Source organism: Idiotropiscis lumnitzeri, chromosome 13 (genome assembly GCF_059441095.1).
Source record: "Idiotropiscis lumnitzeri isolate Australia: NSW breed Sydney's pygmy pipehorse chromosome 13, RoL_Ilum_1.0, whole genome shotgun sequence".
Taxonomy (NCBI): domain Eukaryota; kingdom Metazoa; phylum Chordata; class Actinopteri; order Syngnathiformes; family Syngnathidae; genus Idiotropiscis; species Idiotropiscis lumnitzeri.
This window is the reverse complement of record NC_142403.1, coordinates 5,203,256-5,218,236: the sequence shown is the minus strand read 5'-3', so window position 1 is coordinate 5,218,236 and position 14,981 is coordinate 5,203,256. Positions and strand designations below refer to the sequence as shown.

Below are 14,981 nucleotides of genomic sequence, written 5' to 3'. Positions count from 1 at the left end.
GGCTGCTGAAAAAACTGCAACGTGAAGGGAGATGCGAATTATATGATTTTATGGACTTCAATTGCACATTTAAAGTGAAAGGGATAAAATAATGTCGTAATGAATAAAATCAAATCCAGGTTCACTGTGGTTAAAAAAAACGACCACATCAATAGTCTTGGACTGGAATGCAAATACTTGAAAGCACTTGTGACAATTATATATCAAAGGGTTAAATAAGACTACACACTTTGAGTTACATCAGTGGAACGTTTAAAATAGGAAACATTCTCGCTGTTTGGTGGTTCATAAAGCGTCAAAATGTGTGACCAGTTAAGAAGCCTCATCTCATGTGATGAAACAATTTTTTTTCTGTGGAGATAAAAGAGTGTTTGCACATTCTCGGCTTGGTTCTTAGTGGTAGTAGAATGAATTGTCGACAGAGAGATGTAAAATGGAATAGTTTATATGAAAACACAATCAAAAGAAAACGGTTTTCGAATGTCTCTCCGTTCATGTTCTTGAATGCCTTTTGATTTGAAATTTCATAATTCCCTGCACAATCCTGCTGGGCAACTCTAATGTCCTTGATGATGGGAATACCATGGAGAGGCTCATTGAATCATCTCGACTGCCTGATCTGAACCCAATTTGAATTTTGCCTCGAGAAACCTTTGAACTGGCCATTTTAAGATATATGGTACACAAGAACACTTTCAGGCACAAACTCCACAAGTCAATTTATTGTTATATAATCAGATCCAGCTAGAAGAGGATTGCAATCCTCCACACCTGGTACACGATTGTGCCAGGGTGCTAGCTGGTAAGAACAATACAGCCTCCTGGCCATGGAACTGTAGGCCTGCTCTTTCCTCTCTACACTTGTACATTTTGAAATGTGGTGGGATTGATTTGTAAGATTGTATACCAGTATTTGGGCAAATCCAGCTGCTGCTTCACAATTGTACGACGCTTATATAACCAAAGCAAGATTTGTACATACTTTTGAACTTGAATTCCAAGTGAGGGTGTTACCGTACTGTCTGACAGAATTTAATGGCAAAGCCACTAAGCTGATGAGTGTCCAGTTTAGGGAGCTCAGGATCATTCAGTACTCTTTGCGGTTATATTTGTCTGTTACCTCTCCTGCTGCTGTGGAAGGTGAGGCACTGTTCACAGTGGAAGACAGTGAAACCTCCACTGTTGAAACAGGGAATATATTATTACTGGTAGTGTATTACCATTTACCAAACCCTTAAGAAATGTACGGATGTGTTTTATGTAATATTTTAACATTAATGGGTATCGCAAGCAGAAAGAGATGAAGCACTCACTGTATAACAAAACTTAAACAATATAAAGTCAGCTATTGGCGTACGGGTAACATAAGAACACTTTGGTTTGCGGTTGCGTCATCGATAATAAAGTTCATACTCAAAATTGCTGGATGTCGAATAGAAAACATCATCTGAGTGCCTGGTATTTATTCAAATCTATCATTGAGAAAAAAACTTGGTTTTACAGAACAAAATATTACATTTGTTGGCAAGATTCTGCGGCCATTTTCATGCAAGCCATTCGCCATTCTGGTTTTTGCTGCCAATTTGTTATTCCTTACAATGTAGTGTGCAGCCAGATGCTTTCCTACATTGTAATAAGTTGTAATTCATACCGCCCTTGTCCAGTCGCACATTTCCATATTGTCATCACTAGTACTTTATGCCAAGAATGGGTTTTTAACCTTGACCGTTCAGTCCACATGTCAGGATCTCACTGATGAGCCACCGCAGTCCACTTCTATGTTTGGGAGTCTAGTAAGTAAGTAATTGTAGCCTTGCTAGTCCCCAGTTTTCCAGACAGGTGTATTGATTGCACAGGTATTTTGGAATAAATAAGTGAGATGAACTGGGGGTTCAGAAATTACCTTTCAGTTTAAGACTATGTGCACATGGGTCATTAAAAATTATATAATAAAGTTTTGGGGAAACTACCAGGATGAAGCCTTTTTATTTTCTTCACTAGCCTGTTTTCAAGCCTTTTTTTAGTTTTAACTTCGTTTATATTACTTCATCGTGTGCGGCATTATCTACTTATGTTATCAAAGCGTTCCTATTTATCAAGTGTCAGCTTTATATTTGCTTCTCAATTTGCCATTTGGTTTAAAGAACCTTACATTAATAATAATTAAAAATGGTAATCAATTTGTTGAGGTTGGAAGTTTATCTGGCATAAAGGCTATTTGTTGATCCATCCATGACCTCTTGTTTTGACCCCACAATTGTTGGTTAAAGCCCTTTCATAGTGAGATTTGTTTGAGGAAAATTCGCCCTCTGAGCATGGCACTTGTGAAGAACAATTGGGTTACACACCTCAGTTCACTTTGCATTCATATCTTCTGCATGAGTTTATTTTCTGAGTGAGTTGAAATACATATGATACGCCGACAAGTTTTTTTTCACCTCCTTACTGTTAACTCTTGAAAAATTTGTAAAGCCAACCATCTATATGTTCCCGTCCCTCTGTCTAGGCATCCTTCTTGTTGTTTGACACTCTTGTTGAAATGTTGCCCTTTTTTCAAGTTAATTCAACAACATTTGGATTCAATCAACGAGCAAACTTGGACAGACAGCAAATGCTTTAGTTGCGTGTATGTGAATGATCACAAGCCCATGTGTGGATGTAATGTTGTAAGTATGTGCGGGGAAGGGTCTTTGTGCCACTAATGGTTTAGTCAGAAGTCGAAGTACGCAGTTTAAACAAAATATGACAATAATCCTTTGTGCATTTGGACAATGGTCAATGACTGCGTATGTATATCGTTTGAAAATTTGGACTGCCTATTTTGCAGAAGGGGTAGGGAGATGACATTATAAATAATGATATGCATGACACAGATGACACACCCACCATCACATTTTGTCTTTATTACCTTATACATTCCGAGCAAGAATGTTAGGTCCACATCCAATTCAATATTGTCTTCTTTAGTTTTTGTGGTGTTTATGTTGAAGTTGGCCATCATCGGTTGGAACCCTTCAATGTGCATTGCCTCGTTATTGTTCTTGATCATCCCCACTTTGTCTGCAAATGAGATAAGGCTGTTGGAATGGAGGGTGGGGACGCATGTTGTTGGTGTACAATGTGTTCAAGAGTGGGCTTAGAACAAAGCCTTGCAGAACACAAGTACTGAGCGTATTTTCCAATATTGAATTTATTTGCAAAAATGATTAGAACCGACGCTGACACTGTCAGTGAGGTATTCATTGAACATTTATTATTTTGGTTGCAGTTTGACATCCATTTCATGGGCAATTAATTATAAACTCTTTCCTTTTGAGCTTTTTCGACTTGTTTTTGAAAGGAGACAGAAGGACCCTTCCAAGAAAACTGTTCATACTTATTTTATTGTAGTAACTCGGTTTTGTATGTTTACCTGAACTTCAGTACATTTTTAAACGGTTCAGTTCAAGGTGTACCCTGACACTCGCCCAAAGTCAGCTGAGTTAGGCTCCAGCACACCTGTGACTCTAGTGAGGATAAGCAGTACAGAGATGGATGGATGGATGGAAATTTTTACATGCATAAATGTTTTTAACATTATTAGCAGCATTTGAAAATACAAATTCATTAATAATGGTGGCGTTCAAGAGAGGCTGCTATTTTTTTCTTTGTAACACTCTACAAAAAACAGAGTATATTCTGCATCCCACTGTGTCCACCAACTCATGCTTCAGCCATCAAAACGACTTGCACTGTTTCATTTTAATGAATAATAGTAAGGGGAAAAAAATGAAAACCGAGTTTTTTCTTTCTTTCATGTATCATCTTGAAAGCATCGAATTTATCTAGTGGCCCTGGATATAAAACTGCAAGGGGAGGGGGGGGGGCATTTTAAAGCATCTGAGCCGGCAGCAACATTCGGATGCGTCATACAAATAGTGCCTCATATAACATTAAGCTAACAGTCCAAGGGACTAAGACAGCATTATTATGTGGGTTGTTAAAGTCAATGATCTGAATACTTCTTCCAACACGGCAAAATTGTTAATAGCTCTGGAATAACAGCGTGCCAATGTGAAAGAATTGGCTGTTTCTGTCTTGAAGTCTTTTCTGTCTTTAGCGATGTTTTATCCTGTGTCAGCGACATTGATGTTGTATGTATATATGTAAATATATATTACTTCTAGTTAAAATATTTGATGCGCAGAATGACCCTGCCATGCATCCCCATAATCCCACTCAGACGTCCAGTGAGCACTAGAGAGGACAGTGTCTCAGTGATCTCAAAGAATATGATTTTGAGATCGTCAAAGTTATGTTTTTTTTAAAGGGCTCACCCCATGCTCACGAATCAACGGGATATTACAGTAAACAGGTCACACTAACCACCGCCGAACAACACAGAAGCATGGACTTTATTTCTATGTAAATCCATGTGTAGCAGCAGCTACTTGATGCGGATGCTCTCCCCCGTCGTGAAAAATAAACAACCCCCCTAACAAGTAGTGTTTTCACCGAGAAGGTGAATGAGGAGGCACGTAGCATGCTAATCGCTAAAGCGAAATGCCGAGTCGGCAAAGATCCAAAATAAGTGCTTAGGTCTACAGTTGACTTTTAACAGAAGTCTGGTGAGAACAGCATTACGGCGGAGAGCCAACAGCTATGAACCGAAATGTTGTATTTCCATCAATACGTATCCGGACATAAAATAAGATGGCTACATTAGCAATTTATTAGGCGCTCTTAGACCGGAATACAGAAATAGCTGATGTCACCCATGAGGAAGAGCACAATGTCATATGTGCATTAAATCTTTAGAATTTTATCAATGTTATTTGCTCTGTTTTGCCCCACAAAGTACTGAGTTTCAGACCTAGACAAAAATAGACCTCAGAATTCAAATTGTAATCAATTTGATTTTGTTAAAGGACTGTTTTGACATATAAGTTTAATTTATTTCCAAAGAAAATGTAAAACAAATTTGGGTTGAAAAAAATGCATTTTCCGATACAGAATTACACAAATGCGCATCTTGTTTGTGCACCAAGTTCCAAAATCTATAAATGTGACTTTCTTAAGCGCTCTGCTTGACTAACTATATGTGTATGTATGTATGTATATATAGATATATAGATATATATATATATATATATAGTTAGTTAGACATATTTTGAAGTGATAGAAGATACTTTATTGCATGTTATTGAAATAAAAATTAAATAACTTACAACATACACTGTCCCTTTAAGGTCACTATGCAATGCGACGCAGTGGACTCTTTTCATTCGGAACTAAAACAAAAATAATTGGCTGGGATTAAAACATACCTTTACACGTATTAACCCAAAACACTTAAAAAAAAAAAAAAAAAAAGAAAAAAACGCCAAAACGTAAGACAAAACAGTCCATTTCCAGGCTTAGTTTTGTACAACTGTGACTATACAACTTTGGGTTATTTTGGTCGGCTTCAGTAGAGTTCCATTACTCGAGATCCATTCCAAATAAGGGCACAACTTGCTCACTAATAGCTGCCTTTGAATGCCTATCCCTGTAGCACGTGCTCTATTTTATGGTCACAGTTGGTAGACTTTTGTCTAACAGGTGTGCCTAATGTAGAGTAGCAACCTTAAAACCCCGGGGGCTGCACTTGCCTTTGTGGTGGGCGTGTCCACGAGGAGCCGTTTTACTCCCTCGCTGCTCGCTGTCACTGGCAGCCACTAACCACTGAGGACACAAACAGACAACGGGAGCAACAAGAACAGGAATTCTCACTCCCAATTTAATATTTGCAGTTCGTATCCCCCCACTCGGTGTCATGTCATTTCGTGGGGCCGTCTTGGTGGTCCTGTGCGCAATCCTGGCGGTCACGCGCGCTCGCCGGAGTTCGCACGAGCACGAGGATGTTGAAGAGAAGATGAACAGCGCCAGATGCACCTCCAGGTGTCTCACCTTGCACATGACCCAGATTACTGCTGCATTCAGACACTTCCAGGTCAGTAGATGAGAAATGTCCGATTTCTTTTAATAATTGAGAGCAACGTTGCAATTAGATCAAGTCATTTAGTTCTATCTATCTATCTATCTATCTATCTATCTATCTATCTATCTATCTATCTATCTATCTATCTATCTATCTATCTATCTATCTATCTATCTATCTGCTGACATTGTTGAATTAACTTAAATATGGTGACAGAGCTGTTTCTAATATTTTACCCATGCCATGTTGCTGTAAAAGGCAATTAAATCTCATCAGTGTGATGCAATGCAGTTCCACACCCAAGTAAACTACAATCACAAAAACAGTCATAGCCTTAAATGCATGTGCTGTGTCATCAAAAGCATCAAGAGCCTTTCTACTTTTGGAAAAGACATCATGTCTAATATGATTGTATAGTATTGCATAAGATTGTGCATAATGTACCTCATATTTTTGTTGATGTATTGAAATTCTGACTACTATTGGGCGCATTACAAACCAACTTTTCATTATAGGACACTATATAGTAGCATCTGGAATTTGAAATATTGATGTTTGCAATTTGACTTTTTTTTATATACGTGAGTAATGTCTTATCTTTACGGCTGATTAATCAGAACAATTCAAGCACCTTGATTCATTTGTTTGCTTTGAATGTGATTTTTACTGGGATGTTTTAGTTTTCATCTCGTCCAATTGTTGACTACGCAGTTCTTAGAAGTGCATTTCAAAACAACTTCCTTTTTTTATGTTTGTAGCTGACAAAATGAGTCAGCTTTCTCAAATTACCGTCCCATGTACTGCATCCTTTGTTGTGTGGAATGTTAGATTAACAGGGACATTTAGGACATTACCAAGTTTGAAAAGCCACTTATCGTTAAAAGCTTCAACATGTGCATGGTGTGTAGTGGGTGGGAAAGTCATTAACCACAAAGTTTCGCCCCAATCGCTCTAATGGTGGTGTGGGGACACATGTCGACGTATAAAACCACGGTCTGGTCCTCCTCCTTGCAAAATAGACGCACACCACCTGTGCCATGGGTAATGAGAGTGGCCCCGAGATGACTCTCTTCCAGTAAGGTGTGCATGTGTGTGTGTGTGTGTGTGCTGGGCTATTTGGAATGGAGGTGTGAGAAAGGGAACACTTGATGAAGTGGCGTGCAGTAGTCAGATGTCCAAACATGAAACAGCCTAGTAACACTGCCTGAGTGTTTGTTTGCTGTTTTTAGCTGATGTCCATAATGCGCTTTCACCACCAGGATTTCCTCACTTTGTCTGCGACAGTCTGCTGCTAACAATATGCCACACGGCTTCCAGAGCTTTGTTTACAGTTTGTCAACCGAACTCTGTGGTGCACTGTGCAACAAACTACCCACTGCTGCGTGAAATCCTGCCACGTTTTCGATATACTCTGTGTTTATCCTCTGTCATTTGACTTGGGTGTCTGAGTTTGGAGTGCGTGCAGTTATCCATCCACTGCCCTCAAATATTCCGCCGTGGAAATAACGTGATGTTCATGCAATGCGCTGACGTTGAGCCATATTTTACATGTTACCAAGGGTGATATAGTGCTGCTTTATTCAATATAATTACGAAGATATATGACCTTTGAGTAACATGTTAAGTATATATTATATTTAGTGCTCCACATCTGAGGGTGATGACTAGATAATGTGTAAATTACGATCTGTCAATGTGTGCAGTCTCAACATAATCCTCATTACTGAGGGAACTATTTTGTGCGCGTTGACACAGAAAGTAGCGATTGAAGGAATTAGGGTGTGGTTTCAGGCGAAGCCCATTACAGAATCAAAGTTTTCTTTCTGCCTCAGCAACCTCTCAGCTTCCATTTCGGTACAGTTTGTCTATTGATTGGCAGGCAGGTCAAGTCAAGTCAAGTCAAGTCAATTTTATTTGTATAGCCCTTAATCACAGACAGTCTCAAAGGGCTTTACATAGCCACAATCGACATCCCCGATCTTAACCCCCAGGAGGGCAAGGAAAAACTCACAAAACCTCATTAGGGGAAAAGTGAGAAACCTTGAGAAGGGACCACAATAAAGAGCACTGTAAGAATTGTATGTTTGATTTTGTAGGACACTAAATCACTTAGTGATTGATTAGTGGGAATCGGAGACCCTGAAAGAATGAATGCACTCAATAACCAGAACATATAAAATAAAAGACGTTTTTTATTTCCTAACATCAGCAGAGATGCTAACAATAGCAGGAGAAAAAAAAATCAACTTTTTCTCATCCTCCTCTGTCACCACACACTGACTCAAACACACATTCTTCCTTTGGCTTGATGTCAGTGAACCCTGTGTTTGTGGCTCGCTCAAGTGTGTGCGGCTAGAGTCTAGCCAATAGAATGTGAATCCCGGCACCTCGCTTTCGGCCGTCTCTCTGGGTTTTCCAATACTTTTTCTAGTATGGTGTCATAGCTTAATTTTAGCCCTTTTGTCTGCACACTTATATGTTGGTATGCTGCCTTAATCTTGAATTCTGCCTCCATGTAAACATCTTCAACTCTAAAAACATCTGCTTCTTCCACACAGTTGGATCCTTTTTTTTCATACGCAGTAGATTAGACTGTGTGAAACACTCACAGGTTTGTGGGGCTGATGGCTCGATGGGCCGAGCCAAGCCCGAGAGCCAGTACGAGTGAATGACCCGCCTGTCTTGAGGGAGAACATTCATGTATACCTATATGTGTGTCTGTGAGTGCCAGTTTGTCTGCGGTAGGTAATCAGACCAAAGGTCGTTCCACCAACCAGCCATGCTCTGAGAAAGACAAGAGAGAACGGTAAGGTCAGGTTGCACTGGTTGAGGCTCAGTCAGCCGAGAAGACAAGATGGCGAGAGATGGAAATGGACTCCCGCAGACAGGTGCATTTGCCTATCTGTTGGTCAATCGAGCTGTCTTGCCAACCCTTGAGATGTCAAGAGAAAATCGATCCTCCTCTATCAGTTATTTACCAGACTAATTGATCATTACCGTATGTATTTTGTTATCTTGACACAGCCCCTAAAGGAGAATGCTACTGTAGTCCTTTGATTGATCAATAGAAGGTGCAGCTAATGGAAAACAACACTAACACTCGACAATTCAAACACTTGGACATGTTTGACTCCTGTCTAGTTTGTTTGATTAGTGTGAGCGCTCCGTGCTTTGCTCGAGTTTGGTGCACTTAGGCACTGTAGCTGTTGGAGGTGGTGGAGGTAGTCTGGCATGATATTTCATGCATAACCACATGCACGGGTGAGTTTGCAGTTTTGAAACAAACATACCACTTTCTGTCATATTTGTTCAAACTCATATGACCTGGCAGTAGCACATCACGAATCAGTTGTTGCTAGCGCCATCTTTTACCTCAAACTTGATTTTGAAGAAATGCCCCCACCCAAGGAAAATCAACTAATAAGAGACAGAAGGCATGACTGACAATGTGTCAATCATTTGCGAGTACGGTACATCCCTGCCTCGTGCTGATTTGTTAAAGTGACCTTCTGGAGCTTTGCTGAAACTATTGTGAAATGTCCACCTCCGGAGAAAAAAAAAAAAGCATATCCCTCATTTTCTACCAACTGGGCTCTCAACTGGAAAGGAGAAGCATAGAAAGAATGCAAAAAAGGTGAACATATCAGTTGACTTTCAAGGTGGAGGGAGCTCAGGCAGCTGAGAGGATTCAGAAGTGATTCGGAATTAGAAACATTTCTGCTTGACCGTGGATCATTTCTTACTTATATAAAATTAATTTTACATTCCAAAAAAAAACAATTTCAATCTGATGACATAAGACATCCAACATTGGTCACCTTTTTTTTTTTTAATTCATTGTTGACTACCTTGTGACGCACTTCTATGATGGCGCATTGGTTACACAACTATCACCATTATGCCTTCATACATTGCAGTGAAAAACGCAACAAAAAAACAGTATCAACTTTACCCTTTCAACGTGTGATGAATTGAACTGAGCTGCATCACATAAAGGCAAAGAAGTTGATTATTTTTATAGCGTACAAAGACTTCCTTCTTTTACCCAAATGAAGCAGCAGCTGCCTTTTCTGCAACATAGGCTTCCATGTCATTTGATCGGTTAAATGCGGGATGAACAGAGAAATCTTTTGCTGATGAGGGAGTGACTGTCATCTGAAACCTGGATAAGACATTCCAGTACAGTAGTGTGGAACATCTGAAGTCGAATGCACCTCTGGTTTTACAATTGGGAATTAAATTACTATTAAATAGTTTTTGGGGACTATGCCGATTTTTATTTATTTATTTTTTTAAAGAGAAAAAAAATAAAAACATTATTTTAGCTTTTTCCATAGTCTGCAAACTGAGAACAGCTAGTTCATTTTAAAAGGCATAATTCTGTCAGTCATTTGGGATTGGTTCAGGTTTGCAGCGTCAGACAATGCCAAAGCCTGGTGAAATTTGGCAATTGTGGAGTCAACCGCGCTTGACATTGTCAAAGACATAAAAATAGGTTCCGTGTCATTTATCCACTTAGATAAATAATGGGAGCAGCGGATGTAATATACTGCAGACAATCTGTATTATAGCTTATCTTCTATAAATACATGACTTACTTCAAGCAACAGTCCTTTGCTTAATAGCAACTACTTCCGGTGGAGCGACTACACAGTGAGAACCTCTGGAAGGTCACTAGTAACATGCTGAATACTCCATCTATCCATCCATTTTCCGAACTACTTATCCTTACTAGGGTCACGGGCGTGCTGGAGCCCATTCCAGCTGTCTTCGGGCAGTAGGCGGGGTCAATCTCAGGACACACAGAGACGAGCAGTCATTCACACTCCCGTTCACACCTAATGGACAATTTAGAGTGTTCGATCGACCTACCATGCATGTTTTTGGAATGTGGGAGGAATCCGGAGTACCCGCAGAAAACCCATGCACACATGGGGAGAATATGCAAATTCCACACAGGAAGGCCCAGATTCGAACCAATGACGTCTGCACTGTGAGGCGGACATGCTAACCAGTCTTGCCGTCATTAGCTGAATAATATGGAAATAGAAATACATTTCTTATCCCTATGTGCCCCATCACACAGGGTTTTCAGTGTAGGGATCCAATTGTTCATCTCATATGCACGGCTGACTACTTCATTCATAAATCATTCGCAGTGTATGCACGGAGCCCAGCGAGTCTATCGCTATCTCCGCAAAGTGAAGCATGGAGTACTTGGGTATATCGCGCTATTAACACCCTGATTTTATTGCAAATGAAAGATGGCGCTAGAATTGGCTGGTTAAGAATACTTCCATCCCATAAAGGCGCCTCATTATACCCAATTCTACCTAAGGAAAGTCGATCAAAATACCAAAAGAAAGAACTCTACCCATGCGCCATGAAAATAGGACCCTTTGACTCCAGAGGTGCCATTGTATTGAATATCAACGCTGGGCTGATAAAAGAAAAAAAAAAAAAAGAAATCCCAAAGTAGTAGATTCATTTTTCATTACGTGTGACATTCACATTTGATCTAAATATATACATGCTGTACTTATCAATGCAGAATTAATACTTGAACATGCATCATGTGAGAATGTGAGTGTCGCACACAAAGAATGGATATTTGAATATCCGAAGATGTTTAACTGTTTCACTGTCTTTTTCTCTGTTCTTTGAGAGCAATTCTCTGGAAGCAAGCCTGATTCTTTTACACTCGTTTGTTTTTTTTTCCTTTATAGTGACTCCTGATTTGTTTCATCCATATAGTCTAAAACTTGAAACTGTGATCTTCAAGTAGTAGAATTCAAATACTTTGTATTTCAGGATGTGGCCCTGCAAAAACCGAACCACCAAAGTACACACGGATTTAGAGTAATTAGGGGCTTCTGTCTGGAAAGGTTAGACCTCGACTTGAGCTTTTTGGGAAGAACGTTAGTTCTGGTGAGTGGAAGTTAGTCATGATACATTTACAACCACTTGTGCACACACACTCCCACACGCTGTGGTGCTGTTTGTCTCTGGTCATCTGGGATTGATTAGTGGAGTTAATGCCTCATGTTAAATAGACTTTCTACTGCACCTCACCACAAACAGTAACCGCAACACCCACATGTACCCTCACTTTACTTGTCCCTGGCAAACACATTTTATTGATGCATCTGGTCTAAGTGTGATTTATATCTCAGTCTTGTTTCAAACACTGAAGCATGTACACAGCTGTACATGTGCATGATGAATGTACATATACGTATTTAAGTGTGCACACTCTTAGCTTTTATATCAGTGTTTTCCTGCCGTTTCTATTAAGTTGTTAAACTTTTTTTTTTTTTTTTTTACACGTATTACAAAGTTTTGACCAAAAAATCAGCTCCCTCCGCGACCCTTGTGAGGAGAAGCGGTACAGATAATGGATGGATGGAAACCAGCTCTTTACCTTGCTTGACTGTTGGCCCGTCGAATGGCTTTCGGCTCATTAGCCTCACCTTGTCTCTTTTCCATTCATATTGTACATGAGCAAAGATATTTTGCTGGATAATTGAGATGTGTTTCAAAACTCACCACCAGGACAGCACCTGGGGGAATTGAGCATTATACAAAATTCTTATCCTAATGGAAAATAGCAGTGACGGGCCATGCATTTCACACCGAGGCCTTCAGCAAAGTCCTACTTAGTCCAACTTGAAGAAATCCCCCTCATAACACCATCATTTATGACACCTTTGTTGGACAAATAATATACAGAAAGACACTTACACAGTACTGAGTATGGACGACCTAGCTTCTCTTGAAAGGTCCGTCTTGAAAATGGCCTGGCAAGTGTATCTGCAATAAAATCCACACTTTTCTGTCCTTCGGCCATTGTAGTTTAAAAAAGCAAGAGTATATTTTAGCTTTTCGAATGGTCGCAGTTACGATTGTTGATTCCGCATAGCGCAGCCCCCTCACGAGTGAGTAACCAATCACAAAACGCGTTCATCACCTTCAGCGTAAGGCCAGCGAGAAGGCTCGCTGTAAACAAGTCGTGAGCTGATTGGCTGTCGCAACTTTCTATCAACTGTAAAAGCCCCTTTGAGACACAGAACAGACGCCCGCACGATTGTATCTGAAGGCCTCGGACGAATAGTGCGTGTTACTGGTATTGTGAAATCTGCCCGGCATCACGAGCAAGATGAATTCTGATCGGATAAAAACTCTCACTTAAAAAGACAACACTAGGATATAACATGTGAATAATATGATCATAATTTCTTGATTATGTTTGTCCAGCAGAAAAGGCCTAGAAGGCCTTGACCGTCCACCACTGCAAAATAAATTGCAATAACTGGAGTATTGTACTGGATATAATTTTTCACAATATAGATATTATACAATGTTACTACGGCACCCAGAGCCCCGATGTCTGTTTGTTTCTACTGAAGCGTTGGTGTTATGGCATCATTCTGGGATTTCTTTGTTGAGTATTTCCTTTTGGATATGGAAATGTGATGCCATGACGTGAGCAAATCTCAGTTTTTCCAGTAGTTATGGGTGGCCATGTAGTTATGTTATGGCACATCTATGATTAACTCTGCTGTAGACTCCCGTTGTGCGTAGTAGTAACAGTATAAATCATTCTTTAGTTTTATGATTAAAGTCACACATTCTGTGCAAACATACCACTTTGCGTGTCTGCATAAATTGGAACTGAATATACTTTTATAGATGAAACTCCCTCGAAGGAAGAATCCTCAATCATACCCAAGACTGACAATAGGCACAAAGAAAGTGACAGATGGTCTGGTGATAAGCAGTATTAATGGTGTCCATACCGTATTACTAAATAAATTGCATTTGTTCGATTCATTGTCGCAGAAATTAAACCTGTTGTCTTTGGCTGCATTTTTGTGATCTTTTACTGTGAGTGCTGGTTAGGTAAAGAAAATATGCTACAGTAAAGTGGGGTAAGTAATAGTGAATGAGTCAGCGAGAAAAGAACCCGTGCTACAAGAATGTTTTATATGACTCCTTAAAAATATGGAGATGTTTAAGCTCTTTGATTGGAACATCTATAGTATTAATCATGATATATAAAGCTCAAGCACTATTTCATTCTTCTCCAACAGTTCATGTTAATGTGAGACAAGAAGGATACATTATGGGTTATAAAGTGCACTCAAGGCAGAGAGAGTGACAGGGAGACAGTCTATTTGGCTCAGGAACAGTCAGGACAAAAAATAGGCTATAGTATGATTCTTGTCTAAGATAACTCCAACGGAGACAGTTGTCGATTAAACCACAAGTGTTGATGCCATCCTGATTGAGCATCACAGACCATTTGATTGATTGGATTCCATTGTGCAGATGTGAGCAGAATTGAGTAGCCTCCTTAATAAAAGGTCAACTACATTCATCTGGCACGACTACAATGGCATTCTGTGAAATGAAAGGAATTTGAAACGGTTGCCAAAAGCACTAAAAGCAGTGAGTTGTTTTGTTCCACCATAAACCAATCCGGAGATGGTGACACTACGACTGTAATGTTCCGGAGAAATATTTTTGTGAATGTAGGTGGCGCATTCACATACACTATTGTGGAATGGAATGTGTGACCAAAAGCCATGAAATCAATCCAGCTAGTTTTGCGTTTGTTGGTTTATGTTCATGTGTGTTGAGATGTTAGATGAAAAATATGTAAAATTGAATTGGATCTACCAGATTACCAGGCTTTTTTAAGTTGATCTATTTTTGTTGGGAGAGGACTAACCATGGAATTTATTTGTCTAACAGGGGAGATCCTTTCCAAGTCCAAACTTCTAGCAAAGATAAAATAAAACCCTCCTGTATCGGCACCTAAAACGGTACCAAACATGGTAAATCGTTAATGTTTTTTTTAAACTTTCTATTTTTTTGGGGTGGGTGAGGGGACGTGGGGGTGTTGTTTTTTTTTTTTTTCAGACCTTTTGACCAAGTATGTCACTTCAAACCAGGGGCTCAATTTTTAAAACAAAAAGATCCTGCACAGTACTATTATTTGTTCAGACATTTCCTTGCCCCT

General features: G+C 39.6%; 1 protein-coding gene across 1 annotated transcript in view; it reads left to right on the top strand.

Annotated features, from left to right (window-relative positions):
- The first annotated feature begins 5,697 nt into the window (after window positions 1-5,697).
- The window catches only part of anos1b (anosmin 1b), a 38,963-nt gene continuing 29,679 nt past the window's right edge, over window positions 5,698-14,981 (top strand). Inside the window, exon 1 of the mRNA XM_088312231.1 lies at window positions 5,698-5,971. Within this exon, the coding sequence (XP_088168357.1) occupies window positions 5,795-5,971 (177 nt within the window). The 5' untranslated portion in view covers window positions 5,698-5,794. The remainder of the gene's footprint in view (window positions 5,972-14,981) is intronic.